The sequence below is a fragment of the Equus quagga genome, chromosome 7, assembly GCF_021613505.1.
Source record: "Equus quagga isolate Etosha38 chromosome 7, UCLA_HA_Equagga_1.0, whole genome shotgun sequence".
Classification (NCBI taxonomy): Eukaryota; Metazoa; Chordata; class Mammalia; order Perissodactyla; family Equidae; genus Equus; species Equus quagga.
Genome location: NC_060273.1, coordinates 124,875,914 through 124,895,165, shown reverse-complemented (window position 1 = coordinate 124,895,165; position 19,252 = coordinate 124,875,914). Strand labels below are relative to the sequence as shown.

At 34.5% G+C, this 19,252-nt stretch overlaps 1 protein-coding gene across 10 annotated transcripts in view; it reads left to right on the top strand.

Annotated features, from left to right (window-relative positions):
* The window catches only part of XRCC4 (X-ray repair cross complementing 4), a 287,532-nt gene that overhangs the window by 140,840 nt on the left and 127,440 nt on the right, over positions 1 to 19,252 (top strand). For all 10 annotated transcript variants that reach the window (XM_046668025.1, XM_046668024.1, XM_046668017.1 and 7 more), the window contains one exon: positions 1,233 to 1,380. In XM_046668025.1, coding sequence (XP_046523981.1) covers positions 1,233 to 1,380 — 148 coding nt within the window. The remainder of the gene's footprint in view (positions 1 to 1,232; positions 1,381 to 19,252) is intronic.

Here is a 19,252-nt window from a genome sequence, read left to right as displayed (position 1 = left end):
CCTGTCCTGTAAGTTTGAAGAATTTTCAGCTATTTGTCCTTTTAGGTGTCCCAGTCACCCCCTCACATAAAATGTTCACTTTTGACAAGTATAAAGATTTCTGAGGCAGGAATGGCGATTGTTCCTGGCATCAGGCCACCGCAGTTGTCCGGAGTTCACAACTAGACACAGAACTACTAAGATTAGCACAGGGCGTTATCTCTAAGAGTAGACAGACCTCTCTGGATTCTTATGCCCTGTCCATAGAATGGTGGGGAGTGTCTCTGAAATATTTTAACCAATCTGTGTATCTCGAATGCCTTTAATTTCACTCATGAGAGCCGATATGCAATGTTTGTCATGCTTGTTTTTGTGCCTTGTTTTCACCAATTTACATATTTTTGTTATTCAGTATACTAATTAGTAAATCATCAGTTATTGATTGAGGTGCAAATAACAAAAGTGCCTCTGTTAGCCCTCTATTACCCCATTCTTTATTTGCCAGTAGCAAAAGAGCTCTTTTCTTTTACAGGAACATGTAGTATTGCAGAATGTGCTGTGTATTGGATGGAAGACTGAATATTCTGAACTCCCCTAAAGCTCTTTAGAACTAAGTTGTTTATAAAGGAAAATAGATCAAGCCTGTTTCTGTTGTTGCTTCTGTCTCATGTGTATCAAATACTTTTACAGGTAATTTAATGGTTTAGCCACCTTGGAGACATTCGTTAGTATTTTCTTACATTTTTCTTGTGCTTATTCCCCACAGTTGGCCGAAAAGTCTATGAAATTATCCCTGGATCGCTAGCAGACGTCCCCATTCCTGCTAATAATTGCTGTTTAATATCAATTTGATTCATATTATTCCTATAGCAATATTTTTGCCCCCAAACACCTTTTAGAGGTCCCTCTAAGGCACTTCTATTTACTTCTAGCACTGAGAGATCAAACTGTGCCTGTAATGCATTTGGGAAGGTTGTTGCCCAAGACAGGAAAAGACCATTTTGATCAGATTATTCCATGTGTACAATATACTTTATTGTATATTCCATATGTATCAATATACAATATTGATATCAAAGTATTACACGCTGTCTAACTGGCTCACTTCACCAAATCTGAATAAATTTTTAAAAAAGAATTTTGCTGATTATAATTGTTACTTTATATCAGTGCTAAAGCAGCAGGTTAATACTTTACTCACAAATTATATGCATGATTTTGTTGGGTCACATTTTTATGTCATTTTATTTTAGCTCCTTTAAGAAGAGATGATTCTATTATTTCAAGTCCTGATGTCACTGATATTGCACCAAGTAGAAAGAGGAGGCAGAGGATGCCAAAAAATCTTGGGACAGAATCCAAAATGGCTTCTCAGGAGAAACAGCATCAAGAAAAGGCAAAGTAAGTTATTCTTTGCAACAGAGTGAGATGACATCTTTAAAAATCTAATATATAATCTTAAAAATTATATTTTTATTTCTGAATTCACTTAAGCCTCTTTTTAAAGAACAAAAATTATGATTTTGGAAATTGTAAAATCTTTTAATCAATATATTTTCTCTGGTATTTGGTTAATTCCTATTAATATTTAAAGCAGAAGTGCTAAAAATGTGAGCAACATTTTTTTCTTGTGGTTTTCGTGAATTAATTAGAAATGGCATGTAGGATACTAAAAATATTAGAATCCAGCTTGTGTTCAGTAAAGTGTTTCAATCTAATTTCCTGCTTTAAAGAGACCCATAGACCATTCCTCTTAGCCACTTGATTTTGTTAAGCTTGGTACTTTTTCAAGTAAAAAGTATCTTTCTAGTCATCCATTTATTTTTATTAAATTTTGGAATTATATACATTAGTTTTACTGTTTTTCGCTTTTTTATCCAGACTACTCTCCTTCAATCTACATCTCAATTTAGTTGTAATGAGCTGAGAAATTGGGATAATTAACATTTCATTGCAGCAAAGCAATCAGCATTTATAAATAATATTATCAGTTGAGTCAAAAATGAATGTGTACATCATTTGTGTGTTTGCATATATGTATCTATGCCCTGAGAATTTCTTTCTTTTTCCCTAAACTTTTCATTAATTTAGCAAATGGTTATTGAGCAATAGCCTTGTGACAGACGATAGTGTAGACCAGTGTTTTTCAAAGTGTGGAATGGGACCTCTGGGAGTTCCCAGAGCTCTTTCTGGTGATCTACAGGGTCATCCTCTCTTCAGTTCCATACCTGCATGAGGCCAGATTTTCTTCATATATTTCAATTAGAATAACATTTCTTATAAACCAGTGTTGCCTCAATTAAAAAAAAAAGTCACATCTGTTTGAATGCAGAAGCTAATAAGAATCCAACTGTTTTCATTCAATCCAGCTGTCAAACAGATTTGCAAAAGTGTAAAACATTACCCTCACAAGATTTTTTGTTTGGGAAATATAACGATTTTTCATAAAGAATTTGTTATTTATATTATCATGTACTGAGTTTGTTATTTTTAAATGAATTGATACATGTTTTTAAATTTTCTCAATTTTAATTTTGAATATTGCAAATATAGTCCACATAAACAAAAGCTCTTGAGGTCCTCAAGAACTTTTAAAAGTATAAAGGGTCTTGAGAGCAAAAGTTTCAGAATTCTGTTGTAGATGATGAGATTCCAGGATAGCCACAACCCATGCCTTCAGGAAACTGACAGCCCATCAGGAGGGAGTTTTCCGGTTTCTTACATAAAAATAAGCATTGTACAGTTAGTAGTGGAATTGTTTGTCTATTTATCATTGGGTTTTTATTCTTTTCACAACTGGCCTGGTTTACTTGTACTTGAAAATACCGTTTCTATGCTACAATGGGTCCCTACTGCTTTCAGACAGTATATGCAAAAACCCAATGTGTGCTAAACTCTTACTACTTTGTGTATATCATCTGAATTTATTCATTAGCTCATAACCCCCTGGCTTCATAGAGTTCAGAGTATTTTATGATCTCTTAAATAATGAACCAAATTATTTCCAATTTGCAAACATTAGAGGATCAAAGCTATTTCTATAAATCAATATAGGAGAAAATTAAATTACAATAAGCAGTTTGAAATATTCAGAAAACTCTGTACTTCATTCAGTCAATCTCTAAGCAAATGAGTTATGAGTAGCAGTTATGTTCCGGGCTTAATATTGGACCCTGGGGATTCAGGAGAGTAGAAAATAGACTACGCCCCTGTCCTCATGGAACTTTTGGTTTAAGTGTTTTGTCTGATAAGGATTTCAGGGTCTAGGGGACGAATGAAATATGTTGGTTTTAGGTTGGAGAGCTGCATCTTAGATCTTTCACTGTACATGTGAAGTAAATGTAAGGTTTTGAGGTAACTAACATTTTCTGAATACGCTACATTGCTTAAACAGGTTTCTGGTATTCACGGTACAGAGATGAAAGAAGTTTAGATCTGAATCAAGACTAAATATTTCATTTAGGCTTTTTAGTAAAGGTAATGTGTTTGTTTCCACCAGCATATATGCGATTAATATTGTTTTCCTTTCTTTGTCCATGTTTAGATGATCATGTCAATATTTTTATTTATTTATTTATTTATTTATTTATTCATTTATGTTGGTGAGAAAGATTGGCCCTGAGCTAACAGCTCTACCAATCTTCCTCTATTTTTTTTTGTGTGGGATGCCTCCACAGCATGACTTGATGAGTGGCGTAAATGTCTGTGCCCAGGAACCGAACCTGTGAACCCCAGGCCGCCAAAGCAGAGCATGCAAACTTAACTACTGCACCATTGGGCCAGACCCCAATATTTATTTTCTATACTTTCCCTACTTTAAAAGTTGGTATAAACCATATCAGCTGTTTTGAACTCTCTACCAGTTATTTCATTTTGGACTTTTAGGCTCAACAGCCCCTAAGTAGAAGTGAAACATAAATGTTAGATGTCAAGAAGAATTTTAAAGATTAAAGGATTAGTTTAGTATTTATCTATTAGATATTGATGATGCCCCACTTTACAATTCCTCTTCCTTTCCTCGAATTAAACAAAAAGATAAATTATATATTTTGTTCATATTTTTTTATACTTTGGGGTGTTTTTTCCATTTTGAATACAGCCTACTGAAATTTTATGGCTCTTAAAATTCAAAATACTAGTTCTACTTTCCCAATTCTTTTCATAAAAAAAATTAGAACGCCTCTACAAAACAAAAAACAAGACAAGCCCATAACTGTAAAGAAATCTAAGAATAAGACCTTAGAATCTGCTGATGAGTAATCATCAAATACTGATGATTAACCCTTAGTTTATCTTTCACATTCAAACTACTACCTATTTCCTACCTTCCTAAACACCTTTTCTCTCTGATAACTTCTGATAAACAACGTGTACACAGTTAGGTTACTATACTCTACTGTAGCCTCTCAAACAAATGCAGATGTGGTTAGTTTGTTACTTAGGGGTGAAAAAATATTGGCTTCTAACTCTAAACATCAATTCCCTTGGCCTTTAGCCCTTCACACATTCCCACTAGCATCTTCCATAATATTTCTTTGTTTGCCTTCTCCAGCTCTGCATCTCAAGAACAAAGTGGGGAGTGGTACTGTAGACATGGTTCTATTAAACAGTGTCAAATACTGTGTTGTACAAAGGTACACCAAGTTTAAGTAACTTACCCAAGGTCACATAGCTAGTGAGTGATTTTAAATAATTATTCAGTGGATTAATGAATGACATATTCTCCATTGTTCATAAAAGAGAATAAGAGGCTGTCTTTATGTGGATGAGTTGTTTTAACTTGCCAAATTTAGCTATAAACCCAGTTTAATTATTATTATTGTGTTAATACTGTTATTATCTTACCAAATTAAACTGTTGGTTCAGCATTAACCAATTACTAATGTGTGTGGAGCTGTTTGACTACATGTTGTTTCCTTCCAGTTTACTATGGCTTGCTTATAAACCTGTGTTACCTGGTAAAAGTCATGAAATATTTGGGTGGGTATCTCTTTAAGCATATGTTCTAAGGACATTGAATAAAAGTAACTCTCAGATGACCATTATCAAGAGTTTTCAAAATTCTGAATACTTAAAGACTTTTGTTTGTGAACAAGGATATTCTGCCATATTCATTTTCCTTGTATTCTTAGCCATGTTTAACTAGAAAAAATTAACTGAGAATGAATGTGTTACACAATTCTGTATACTTCTTTTAGTGCTGAAGAAAAGATTGCACAGAAAGTTTTGAGTTTATCGTTCACATTGCCATGGCGTATTAACCATTATATTCCCATTAAAGTTATCTAGGATACTGACTTCACTCGTTGTTTTCAATTCTAAGCATATGCTAGATTTCAACATTTTTGTCAATCTCTCACAATGTTATTTCCTCTGTGCGTCCTGCAATACCCTTTCAGTAAAATTTACATTCATTGTGTGACTACCACATGATTTCACATTGTCTGTGGAAATGCACAGTAGATACTGTTGTCTGTGGAGAACAAAAGAATTCTGACCATGGCTTTCCCTCTTTCATTTCTTTAACAGATGTTTACATGCTGAGCATTAGGCACACATTGCTGAGCAAACTAAACACAGTCTCTTATCTCATAAAGCTTAGTCTATGTGAGAAAAGACAAGTCTTAACCATATCATAACATAGATACGAGGAGTACAGTAGTAGGGTTGAGGGCAGAGCGTTTAGGCATGCACCCAGGGGGAATGTGTGAGTGTGATGGGAGTGGAGGGAGCAAGAAGGGGAGGGAATGCGCTGAGGCTGAGGGCTGTTCAGAGGCCAGACCAAATCTGGTGGTGTGGCTCTTGTTATAAATTCAGCCTTTTCTCATGTATATAGTAGCATTTCTGCTTCTCCATCACAGAGGATTTTTCATCTGTTTTCCCTACCTTTTGATACTGCTTTTTAACTCTTCTTAAGAGTTGTCAAAATATCGGATTGACTAGAAAACTCTGATATTTTGGTTATTATTGCATCTTCTTAGATATAATCATTTAAAATTATCTAAAGCTATTGTACTTAGTTTCTTTCTTTTTAGGTCTACTTTCAAACTGCTTAATGTTGTACAATTTTGTATTCCCAATAATAAAACTTTCATTCTTTTGAAACACAGGAAACTAGAAAATTGAAAACATACTGAAACTTATATAGAGTGCTCATAGGGCTAATAGCTTGAATTGGCATATGTTAGCAGTCTTGAGGTGTAGAATTGTTACTGCCATTTTGCCCTTTTTTTGGTAAATATAAATGCTTTTTTCAGGAATATTTTTAGATCTTTGATGATTTCCTGCTTTTAGTAAGACTCTGAAATCCTTGAATCTGGTATATATTGATAAATATTCATTAAAAAATTTAGTGTGACTAATCCACACAATATGATTCTGCTTGGGGAACACTCATCCTGTTCTGTCAACTAGCATCAACACTAGGAGTCATTATTCAACATAACCATATGCTGTGCATTCCTTGCTATTTACTATCTTGCATCACTTGAAATTACGATTTGTAGAGTTTTTTTGGTATGTCTTTTTAATTCCATATTTTAAACAAAATGAACCAGCTGACAAAGACTACAGAAATTGTAAAATTAGTTTCATATTTGTATACTTTATTAACATCATCAGGTAAAATCTTGAGTGTAAATGTAAAATTACTTTGTATAAGCAGGCAATGGAACAATATGTGTCTAAATGAAATAGCACTATATTCGTGTTTTATTAGGCACCCAACTTAAATTTTTAATGAGGTATAGCTTTATTATACAGCATAATAACCAAAGAAGAATTTTCCATTTAAATTTTTTTTTAAGAGCTCTCATTAATTCTTCTAACATCCTAAAAAAAAGCTAATATAAAACTCTATTAATAGCATTCTGTTGGTGTGACAGGAAGTCATTGTGGCCAGGTAGACTAGTTAGATTATTTTAACAAATTGTTTAATTAATCCAGTCATTATTTACTTATTTGTCTAAATTGAGGCAATGTCCCAGTCTTATTGAAATTAGCAACCAGTTAATAAAATCAACTAACAAAATTCTCAAATTAAATGACTTAATTATTACTTTAATGCTTCTCACTCCTTCCACTGTTTCAGCCCATTTGTTCCCACCTGAAAATTCTACTTTACCTCCTTATAGCTGTTCTGTTTCTCTTTTCTGTAGGTTCTCTTTCTCAAAAGCAAACTAGTTTTAAGAGATATTGATATTAGTATCTGAACAAGGGACCTTTCAATGAAAAATTTGTCTTAGAATCAGGGCTCCAGACCCTGGGAGAGGTGGACAAGAAGAGAGCCATACCCGAGTTACAACCAAATCAAGATTATGCTGGAGACCAACACAGGGAGTCCTGTAAGGGATGTACGATAATAGACTGCTTACCACAACTGGGCTGTAGAGTTCTTCTTAGGGCAGGAACAAGCGCTATTGCAGGTCTGAAGCAACTCTAACTTAATTTTGAGCTCCTTCTTAAATGATCCTTGATGAGAAAAAGCATTGGTCCCTGTGGTCAGGAGAAGAGTTAAATATATAAGTAGGAACAAAATGCCTCCGACTCTGAGATTTGGATAGGTGGAGGGAAGAAAGTCAAGGCATTTATTGAGGTTAAATGATAATGAGTCCAGAATTATTCTTTACAATATCGTTCACAGACTTTGTTCTGCAGAATTTATAAAGTTTTTAAAGGAGATCTTAATAAGTAGCCTACAAAGGGTTCCATATCTAAACAAGTTTAGAAATTGCTGCATTCCATAGCTCCCACGCTTCCATATGCTCCAACCCCAAAAACTTGGAGATTTATATGTTAAAAGCTTTGAAAAACCCCATAATAAAGAATTCATTTGACTTTTTAAAATCATTTTTCAAATGTCCTTAAGCATAGCACCCTCATGCAGTCTACCTCCCTCCTCCCAAAAAGGGCTTGGTAACAGTCCAAGGGATAGCATTTTGCAAGGCCCCAGTTTAGGATATGAACTCTCAAAATTCTCAAGCATCAATGATCTTAAAAATATAAGAACCTTTTGACCGTAATTATAGAGTATTAGGCATTAAATGTATCTGAAGAAAAATTTGTTGCTGTGTACGTGGGACCTCTGTCTCCCTCTCCCACAATTCTGCTAGTCAGAAAACCTCCTGCTTGTCCAATTGATGGCTCTCTGAGCAGCAGGGTTATTTTCTGAGAGAATTCTAGTGATTGGAACACATTGGTACACTCCTAGAAGGAGCAGTTCGTCATCGTCTCAGCTGCAAGATGAAACCATTAAAATAGTTTGGGCCAAAAGTACAAATAAGTACTTGTATAGGCTTTAGATACTTTTATATAGTCTTTGTTTCTGCAGGTTAGCAAGTAAAAAATATATACATTCACATATCTCATGTGAGGCCCACAGACATGATTTAATCTTCTATGTGATGGATGTCTTCTGAAAACACCGAGTTCTAACACGTTGTTCCAAACAACATTAAAGATATTATTAAATTATAACTTTTCACAGATGTTGCTCCTTGAACTGTAGTGAAGAGGTTTTAACTGTGTGTTCTGAATCAACCATAAAGTGGTCGCATTAAGTAGTTGTATAGCTGCAGTATTTTAGGTGAGTGTAGGTGGCAGAACACACACACACACGCGCACACACACATACACACACCCTTCTTAGATTAACTCTGATTTAATTAGCCAGGGTTACCCAAGCTTACTATAGTCCATGTGGCCACAGGGAGCAGGAAAAGATGCTGCATATCTTAGGACAGTATTTACTCACTTCCTTGGAGTGGGGTGGGATATTGCACAGCTGCCACTAATAGAGTTTCTATAAGGTATAGTCTTCCTAGAACCAGAAAAGTTCAATTCTTTCCTATTTATACAAGAAGCTTACAGCATCATCCTGGATGAAATTGCACAGTACATATACTTTTGTTTAGAGGAATAATTATAGATCTTAGGTTCTCCTGGCTGCTTAACCAAAGTTATCATGCATACCAAAGTGTTTCAGGGTCCTAGGGAGCCCACTTCCCCACAGTAACCCACTTGCAGTGAAATGGAGTTTAAAATAAAATATTTACTAAGACTCCTCTTGTGATGGTGTTTTGGAGAAAGTTATTTGTTTGCCTTCTGATACACTTCTTCCAACGTTTTCGTCATTGTACGGATTATGAAAATCTAAGTAAAATTTAAGACTAGGGAAGGGAAAAGCCCAGTATTAATTCATTTATATATTTATTTACTTGTTTACTTTATTTTTCAGAGTAGTTTTAGGTTCACAGCAAAACTGAGCAGAAAGTACAGAGTTCCTATATACCCTGGTCCCCAGACATGCACAACCAACCCCACTATGAACATCCCCCACTAGGGATTAGTTACAATCAATGAACCTGTATCGATACATCTTTATCATCCAAAGTCCGTATTTTACATTGCGATTCACTCTCGATGTTGTACCTTCTATAGATTTGGACATGTATATAATGACAAATATCTACCATTGTAGTATCGTACAGAATAGTTTCACCACCCTAAAAATCCTCTGTGCTCCACCAATTCATCCCTCCCTCCCTTTAACTCCTGGCAGCCAGTAATCTTTTAACTCAATCCATAGTTTTACCTGTCCCAGAATGTCATATCATTGCAATCATACCATATATAGCCTTTTCAGGTTGGCTTCATTTGCTTAATAATATTCATTTAAGTTTCTTTCATGTCTTTTCATGGCGTGATATCTCATTTCTTTCTAGTGCTGAACAATAATCCATTGTCTGGATGTACCACAGTTAATCCACTTACCTACTGAAGGAATCTATTTATTTTTTAATAAAATGAGGTTGATTTTATTTGTTTTCTGAGTATAGAAGTAGCACATGCTTATCCCAGAAAAATCAGAAAGCACACAGAAACAGAATGATGACCAGGAGATACATAACCCCACCCACCTGGAGATGACCACCACAAACACCATGGTACTCTGTGTATTTGTAGATCTCTTCTTCTTCTACACTTTATGTGCGAAACAAAGCTCATGCCATTTATGTTGTAGCCTGCTATTTTCAAATTTATATATATTATAAACATGTTTCTACTTTAATAGATACATTTCTTCAATATCATGTTATATTTATAGAATTCCATTGTATACATGTACCGTAATCTTTTTTAACCAGTTCCTATATTGTACATTTAGGCCTTATCCACATTTGTATTATTACTAAGAATGTTGTATATACTTGTACATAAATTTGCACATATGACTGATTATTTCCTTGGTATGAATTCCCAAAAGTAGAATTAGTGGATCAGAGGGCATATGTACTTGTGATTTCTTTGTTATATTTTGCTGGAATTCCTCCAGAAGGCTCTAACAATTTGTACTCCCACAAGCACAGGTTGTCTTTTGTTCTTTTGTTTTCCAATTCATTTTGATCATTGCCAGATCATTTTAATTATTTAATCAATGAATAGTATCTCACTGTTTAATTTTTGTGTCTAACCGTTAGAGAAATCTATTTTTTCTCTATGTTTATTGATTATTGCATTTCGTCTTTTGTTTATTACCTATCCATTACCTCAGCTGATTTTTGGTGGAGGTCTTTATCTCCTATTGCTTTATAAGAGCTCCTATATCTAAAAATATTAATCTTTATGTTTCCCAGATTGTCATTTGCTTTTTAATTTTTGTTAATGACATCTTGTATTTACATAAGTTATTAGTTAAATCCATCAATAATAATGATAATATTTAACTTTCATTGAATACTTATATCCTGTGCTAAGCCCTTTATATGCATTATCTCATTTAACTATGCCCATTCCATACATTAAGAAGCTCAGACCTGGAGAGATTAAGTAACTTGCCCAAAGACAAGTGCTACATCTGTGATTTTGAATCTGAGATCATCTTATTCCAAAGACCATACTTTTTAGCTACTTTATTTACTGCTTCAAAAATAACAGTAACTAATATTTATTTGATTACTGTGTGCCAGGCATTGTGTTAAGCACTTAAATTCCATTAATTCATTTAATTCTCAGAATAACTCTGTGAATTAGAGCTCTGTTTACATCTATATTTATTAATAGTTGAATAAAGGTGAGTTTCAGGGAGGTTTGCTTGTTCAAAATTTCTACAATAACACAGTAGAAACAGAACTGTGAGCTCTGTAAATGCAAGGACTGGGTTAATGTACCTCCTGCCTGCCTTTCAACATAGATATGAGAGTCAGATGAGATTGTGTATATGAAAGCACAATCTAAGTAGGACACTCTAGGAATATGATGTGCAGTTATTTTTAAAGCACTATTTTCCCCAAGCTTTGGGCTAAATCTTAGAAGCCTGTTTCTGGTAAGAAAACTATGTTTATGAAATTTTCAAACCTGGAGTGTTTCCTTCCCTCATAATTCTTATGGAAATGAGGATTGCCCATACCCTTCTATGTGTTAACTCAGCAAGTCTTCTTTTCTTCCATTTAGCAATCAATAGCATAATATGTATGGAGGAAAATACAATTCAAAGGCCAAGTTTTTAAAAGCAGTTGATTAATTTGATATATATATAAATATGCATATATAAACATTTGTATTCTATCATATTTTATATTATTAATCATTTAAAATTTAATTTCCAAATCACTGAAGCATTTACTAATTTTTTGCAATTTAATCAATTTAGAATATGGTAGTTGGCCATCCTAGTCTTTCAAAAAGAACCTGTTTTCATGTTTATACCTTGATTCTTAAAAATACCTAACAATTTATTGCTTTTTTTCTACTTTAAAACTCAACATATTTGAAATGTGTGTATGTATGTTTAAATTAACATGGATAATATAATTCATCAGATTCAAATATCTAATTCTTGAAGATTTTTGGTAACTGAACTTTAAATTTCTTTAGTGTCAAATTAGGGACATAAAATGTATGTGTAATTGCTGTGTTTTTACTTTGGTCATCATGAGCAAACCTCATTTTTTTTTTCACAACTTTAATTTTATCATAATGTTTATCTTAGTTGCAAAAGTAAACACAGTGGTGGTTTTCAAACGAGATAGGTTTTTATTAGCTGCGCTGTGTGTTTACCTAACTGTTCAGGCTGTGGCTCTCACTTTTCTTGCTGCGTGTTTTGATTAATGGCCCCCTGGACTTGTTCCAGAATATACTGATTATGGTCAGTGCACTTCAAAGATGATTTATTAATTGTGTTTGCGACTCAAAATAATTAAGTAAAGATTGATCATATGCATTATTATAGGTTTGCCAATAAAATCAGCAGTTACATTTTTAAGATAAAGTTTGCCTGAGTGGATTTTTTTGACTATACAGAAAGGGCAACATATTAATATTTTTAAACATATTCAATATTAACCACAGCTTTATAGCCTTTTAAAGCATGATTATTAAATGTGTCAGAGGCTTAGTCTTATAGGTACATGTATTTTGAGTTCTATTTTAACGTAATTTCAAAATAACATGTTTCAAAGGACATTACATAGATGTTTAAATAAAGTATTTCGATATTTATAACTCAGTCTGGGAACAACCGTTTTACTACAGTTCCCTCAGGCTATTACATGCATTTAGATTTCAAATTACTGACAAGCTTGAATTTTTGTTCTAAAAAAATTTTAATAGGAAGCTGTTATAATTTTTCTGTGTTTTAAGTAAAGGGAGTTTATCATCTATTTCATACATTTATTAGACTCCTATTGTTTGACAGACTTTCTTACATAAAATTTCTTTAAATTTTGCTTGATAATAGTTATTGTTTCAGGAATTTTAAGCACTCTGCCAACATAGAATAATGTGTAAATATTCATTATGCCTGGTCAGAGAGGTTATTAATCAAAGAAAATGACTCCCTGCTCATAATTTATAGTTCAATATTGAAAGAAAAATAGGTATTTTTTTATTATTTGGTGTACTATATTCAAAATTTGCATTTTAATAGTGAAATTCTATAACTTGTCATCTACTATGATATGCAACTAAATATTATAGGTATTTGGTTTGTATTAAAACATCATGAAATGAAACAAAATATTTTATCACAGTCGAAGTGAAGGCTGTTTCATGTTCTAAGCTTTGTGTGAAAGTATAAGCTAGTTATGTCAAAATAAGAAGATATAAACCCACAAGTAGCTGAGATGTTGGCAACTGGAGTAAAGAAATCAAACAGAATAAAAAACAAACAATAAACAAAAAATCTAAATAGAGAAATTAAAAATCTATTATGATTCATAAATATTATTTGAAGATTTTGTTTGCTTTTGGTAAATCGTTACTCAAGGGCAAAGAGCACAGACATGCTTTGTTTAAACATCATTATTTAAAAATATTTTTAGTAAAATTTTAGAACATTTGTTTAATTGAAAATCTTTTACAGTAATTTTGTTTCTAAAAAATTCCTAAAAATTATAATTTCTCTAGATCAAATTTATTTGTGTTACTTTTTAAAATGTTAATTTTATAAGAAATGAAGATAAATTATCAGTGCATTGAAAAAAGCAATGTTATCTTTGCCAGCATTATTGAGTGCTTACTCCTGCATACACCACTTCTAGAAATACAGAATAAAGAGATTGGCACAGGCTGTGTCTTCGACAATTTTTATATGTGAAATAAAACAGTAAAGCAAAATTAATCAATAGCACACACATCCCTTTTCCTTTTTGGCCACATTGTATTTCCTGACAAGCTATCTTTAATATGTATACAGGTAAAATATGCCAAGTTCCATTATAGGTACAAGACCTATGAAATTTCAGAGGAGGTAGTTGATATTCTATTTGGAGGACTGTGGAAGAAGGAGATCCTGTGATGAGATCAGAGAGACTGGGTAGAAGGAGGTGTGGTCTGTAGGGGCGTGGGGATTTCTAGAGACATAAACTGAAGAAAGATAGCACAGAGACTAATAACTGAACCCAGTCTCCAGACTTCCCTTTTTTCTCTCAATAATTGAACCACCTCTGCCACCCCGTGTGTCCCCAAGTTCTAACACGGCGCATGGCTGCCAACCTAGAGGCTGCATTTCCCAGCCTCACTGGCAGTGAGGTGTGGCCATGTGACAAAATCCTTGCCACTGGGATATGAATGGAAATGATATGTGCAATTTGGGGATCTTGCCCGTAAAATGCTTGGGCATAGATTCCCCTGTCTCTTTCTCTGTTCTTAGCCTGTCTTCTACCTAGCATTTAAGGAAAACATCCTAGGAGATGGCAGAGCAACAAGAGAGGACAAGTCCTAGTCCATGGACAATCTCCTGGAGCAAAAGGCAGCATATCCACTATGGACTACCCAGCTACCCCTAGACTGTTGTGTGAGAGAGAAATAAATGTCTAGCTTGACTGAGCCGTGGTGCTTTTTGGGTCTCTTTATTACAGAAATTTGAGATTCCTCTAACTAGAAGGAAGGGCTTTCCTTTCCTGTCAGGGGAACAGAGTGCATAAGTAAATGCATGGAGGAGGAGTCTGGAAGATAGGGGACTAGTGACCATATCATGAGGTGCATAGAGATGCAAATAAAGCTGGCAAGGTAGGCAGAACCCAGATCACGAAGGGACTTAAATGCTAAGCTGATTTATTTGGACTTTTTTTTATGAACGCGGCAATGAACTGTTAAAGGTTTTGAGGCAAAGAATGGCATCATAAAGAGTGCTTTAAGAAAATTTCCCTAGAATAAAGAAGATGTGGTGTATATACACAATGGAATACTACTTGGCCATAAGAAACAGTAAAATCCAGCCATTTGTGACAACATGGATGGACCTTGAGGGTATTGTGCTAAGTGAAATGAGTCAGAGGGAGAAAGTCAAATACCGTATGATCTCACTCATAAGTAGAAGATGAAAACAACAACAAACAAAACTCATAGAAACAGAGATTGTATTTGTGGTTACCAGAGGGGAAGTGGGGTGGCAAGAGGGCAAAATGGGTGATTAGGCATATGTGTGTGGTAATGGATTATAATTAGTCTTTGGGTGGTGAAAATGATGTCATCTACACAGAAATCGAAATATAATGATATACACCTGAAATTTATATAATGTTATAAACCAGTGTTACTGCAATAAAAATAAAAGCTATTATTTATTGATCATTCAAAAAAAAGAAAAAGAATATTTCCCTGGAAACCATATATTTCGTAGAGGGAATGTTTGCAGATCTGCAGTGAAGATAGGAGAATATTACAGTAGTCCAGGAAGAGTTATCTGAAGAAGGATAACTATTCTAAGTATGTGTGATTGGAAAGGAAAGGAAGGGATGGATTGAGAAACACTTAAGGTTGCTATCCTCTTACCACCAAAGACCTGGGAAGCCTCATGAGCTATTGAAAGCTATTTGTTAAACATGGTCTTTATCAAAGTAAGTCATCTGTCTTACTTCAGAAATCGGCCCACCACAAAAGCTGGATAAACAAAATTTGGTGGTCATTGGCATTGACTTCCCAAAAGACCAGAAAAGTTTCCTTTTCCATATTTATATACTCAAGTATATAGATATATGCTACATTTATATGTATTATTTTACTTCTTTTCATTTATGTAAATTTTTAACTTAATTTATCATATAGGCATGTGAATCAGTAAGCTGTCTTCAAATCACGCTTTAAGAAAGGTTGTCACTCTGGAAGGTGAAGTACTATAGCTTCTGAACACCTTCCTTGATGTAGGGGTTCTTGTTAGCTCCAGCCATGGAAGTATTCCTTTTGGACATATCTTTTCATTTCAATCTGACTTTATGAGGTTTCTCTTGCTTGGAGTTATATGATATTCTACTTATGAACTACAGAGAAAATCAACTTTTTTACTGTCACAATCTGTTATGGATTTTATAAAGGATTTTGATTTTATAAAGTGCTGATTTTATAAAGCATTTTGCCTAGGGCCAAGATATATGACTTTCTAGAAGGTTCCAGACCATAGGAGATAAAATAAGAATTGTATTCACAAATAAATTTGGCAAACTAATGAAGTGATGAGATATTGGTATAAAACCAAACAGCCCTGTATAGCCCTATTTCAAGGAAACCATGAAAATAATAATTTTTTATTTATTGAGGTTTATTTTTGGTTAAAAAGTACCGTATAAAGCATAGAAACTGTTAAAGAGAATATTTCATTTATTCTCAACTGCTAATGTGCAAGTAAGACAAATGAAAGTCTCAATATTCTTACTGAATAATAAGATGGTCTTTCAGGTCTGAAGTGTACTTTTGGAGTCCTCCATATAAGCTGTGAGGAACATATACCAATAACTTGTAAAGGAGGAAAATAAACCCAGCATAGGAAAGAAAACTGGCGTTACAGATTACTGTTAGACATTGGTTATAGGCCTATGCCTTGAATCTCCACCTTAGTAGAGTAGTGGAGTACTTATTTTGTGTCAGGCACTGTGCTTGGTGCTGGGGCTACAGCACCAAACAAGATGGACCAGGTTCTTCCCCTCTTGGAGGATATGATGTCATTGCAGAAACAGACCAGTAACTAATTACAATACAGTGTGATAAGGAGGCTATGTGGTATAATAGTTCCTGGTGCATTTGGAATGCTTAACTAAAATGAATACTAGAGGTGGGCATAAAGAACACAAAGTGAAAATTACTACCTCTTTTCTTTAATGAAGGATGGACACACAGATCAGTGACGGCACGTGAGAAAACATATTACCTTTGATAGAGTTAAAAAATTAACATCCAGAATTGGGAATTCAATACAAATTGACAGTTACAAAAGGAAAATATTCTAAACTAGCATGATACCTGGCACATACTAGGTACTCTGTAGTTACTGAGTAAATGAAACAGTGAATGGATCTTATCTATAATGAGGTAAAGGAAATATTAAGTGGATCTCACCCAGCTGTGTCTTCCCCCTTCTTGGTAAGTGGTGCTACCCTCTACACAGTTGTACCATCTGCAACAAAAGCCTGAAACTAAAAGTCATTCTTAACTTCTCCCTTTCTCTCACCCCACATTCAGTCCATCTGCTGGTCTCATACTTTCTGCCTCTAAGACATCTCTTGGAACTGAATCACTTGTTGTCTACTTACACTGCCACTACCTTAGTCCAGGACACAATCATCGTTTACCTGGATGACGGCAGCCTGCTCCCTTTTGTTCTCCCCATTTCCACTTCTCCATCCTATAATCCATTCTCTACAAAGTAAACTTCTGAAAGCAGAAATTATATTATGTCTTTATATTCCTCCTCATCTCTCCCAACTTTCTATCCCTTCCCTAAAATATTCCAATGGCAACCCCTTGTACTTAAAAGCTAAACTCAGTACCGTGGGTCGCATGCTCTGAATGACCTTGCCCCTGCCTCTTGAAACTAATTGTGTGATTTATTCATTTGTTTAAAAAGATTTGGGAACCATGGACATGTATAGTCTATACTCATTCTCAGTGGTTATGTTCTATAAAGTTGCTGTGAACACTAAATTAGCAAGTACTGAATCATTGTCCCTAGGGGGAATATAGGGTTAGGTTCCTGGAGCCTCTGGTCACATTTTTGTCAACCAACCAATACATAACCTGGTTTTATATATGTTTATGTTTAAAGATACCTTATTTGATATATACTGTTGATTCATTGACATTGAACTCATGGTCAACAGCACTGCAATTCATGCCTGAATAAAGCTTATCTAACATATGTATTTTCTCCTGTAAGGTAACGTCATGGCCTTCGTGTGCTTAAGAACACTAGACAGCACTTCAGCACTGTACTTGAGGGCCATTTGAAGAAGCAAAATCACCAATAAAAAGCATAAAAATGCAAAAAACATGGCACCAAATATACTGCAAAAAGAACTTGTGTATAATATGAGACATGAAACCAGAAGGCATTACCTTTGTTCCACTTCAGCTGGGCACATACACTTCAAGAACTCAGATTTTTCACTGCACGTGCATATCCTCAAATGATTGAGAGAGCACTTTAAGTGTTGATGTGTGGATTATGAATAAATTTTAGGGAGTAGGAAAATTTAGAAATACAGAATCTGTGAATAATGAGAATTGACTGTAGTTAGTACTTAAAGCCATGGGACAGAGGCACTCACCCAGATTCTGAATAAAGGATCCCCAAGATTGAGCCCTAGGACATTCCAGGGTTTGGGGGTCAGGCTCTACATACATCACCAATTAGATGCCAAGCTCTGAGGAAGAGAGATTATTAAGATAGGAGGAAAATGAGGTGATTATGACTTAATAGAAACCAAAAATATGTTTCAAGAAGGAAGGTCAGTTCTCTCAAATGCTACTGAGAAATCAAGTACAGTAAGGACAGAGAATCTACTGGGGTCTCAGGGAAGCCTTGAGGAGACAGATGGTTAATTAGAGTAGAATGAGGTAAGAATTAGAATACACAGAATGTGAGTAAACCTTTCAAGAAGTTTTGCTCCAAAAGTGAACAGACAAATGGAGAAGTAGCCAGAGAGGGCTGTGGGCTCCAGGGAGGTTTTTGCTCGCTTATTTCATATAGGAGGTACATGAATGTGATTTTATGCTTTTGATAATGACCAAGTCAAGTAGAAAATATAATTTTGACCAAGTCACTCAACATTTCTTGCCCTTAGTTTTTCTCTTTATAAAATGAGGGACTTACCAGATAAAATTATCCTGATTTACTTTGTGTGTAGGCCAACACCATACTATAGTAATTTAGAGTGTGGATTCTGAAATCTAGCTGCCAGGGTCTGTGTTTTAGCTTCACAACTTACTACCTGTCAGATTTCAGACATCACACTTTACCTTGCTATGCTTTGGTTTCCTTATCAGTAAAAAGAGTAATAATAGCACCTACCTGGATTTGTAGGAATTATGAGATACTGGATGTAAAAACCTTAGCACAGTGCCAAGTACATAACTAGCACTCTGTACATGTTAACTATTTTTTATTATGTATCATTGCTATTTTTATCTTCCCCTCTCTAAGATGCTCTCAGCTGTGAATCCCATATTTATGTCACGTTCTTTTGACTTTCTCTACATGCTCTATAGTATATAGAGAGTACAGAAATGTCTTCTGCCATTTTTTATAATACTGTTATGAACAATGATAATTTCTATTAACAAGCCAGTAGGAAGTTTCGTATTTAAAACAGGGTTCTTTGGAGGAGACAGTTTTTCTAATAAAAAATTTGTTGAACAAATACTTGCAGGCCTAGTATTTGCCAACAAAACGAAGTCCCTCTTTTCATGGAGTTGAAGTCTTAGTCAAAAAAGAGAAATCTTGAATTCACCACAAATTTCAATTCTTTCTCGAAGTCCTGTACCATGTGTCTTTGGCAGTTTA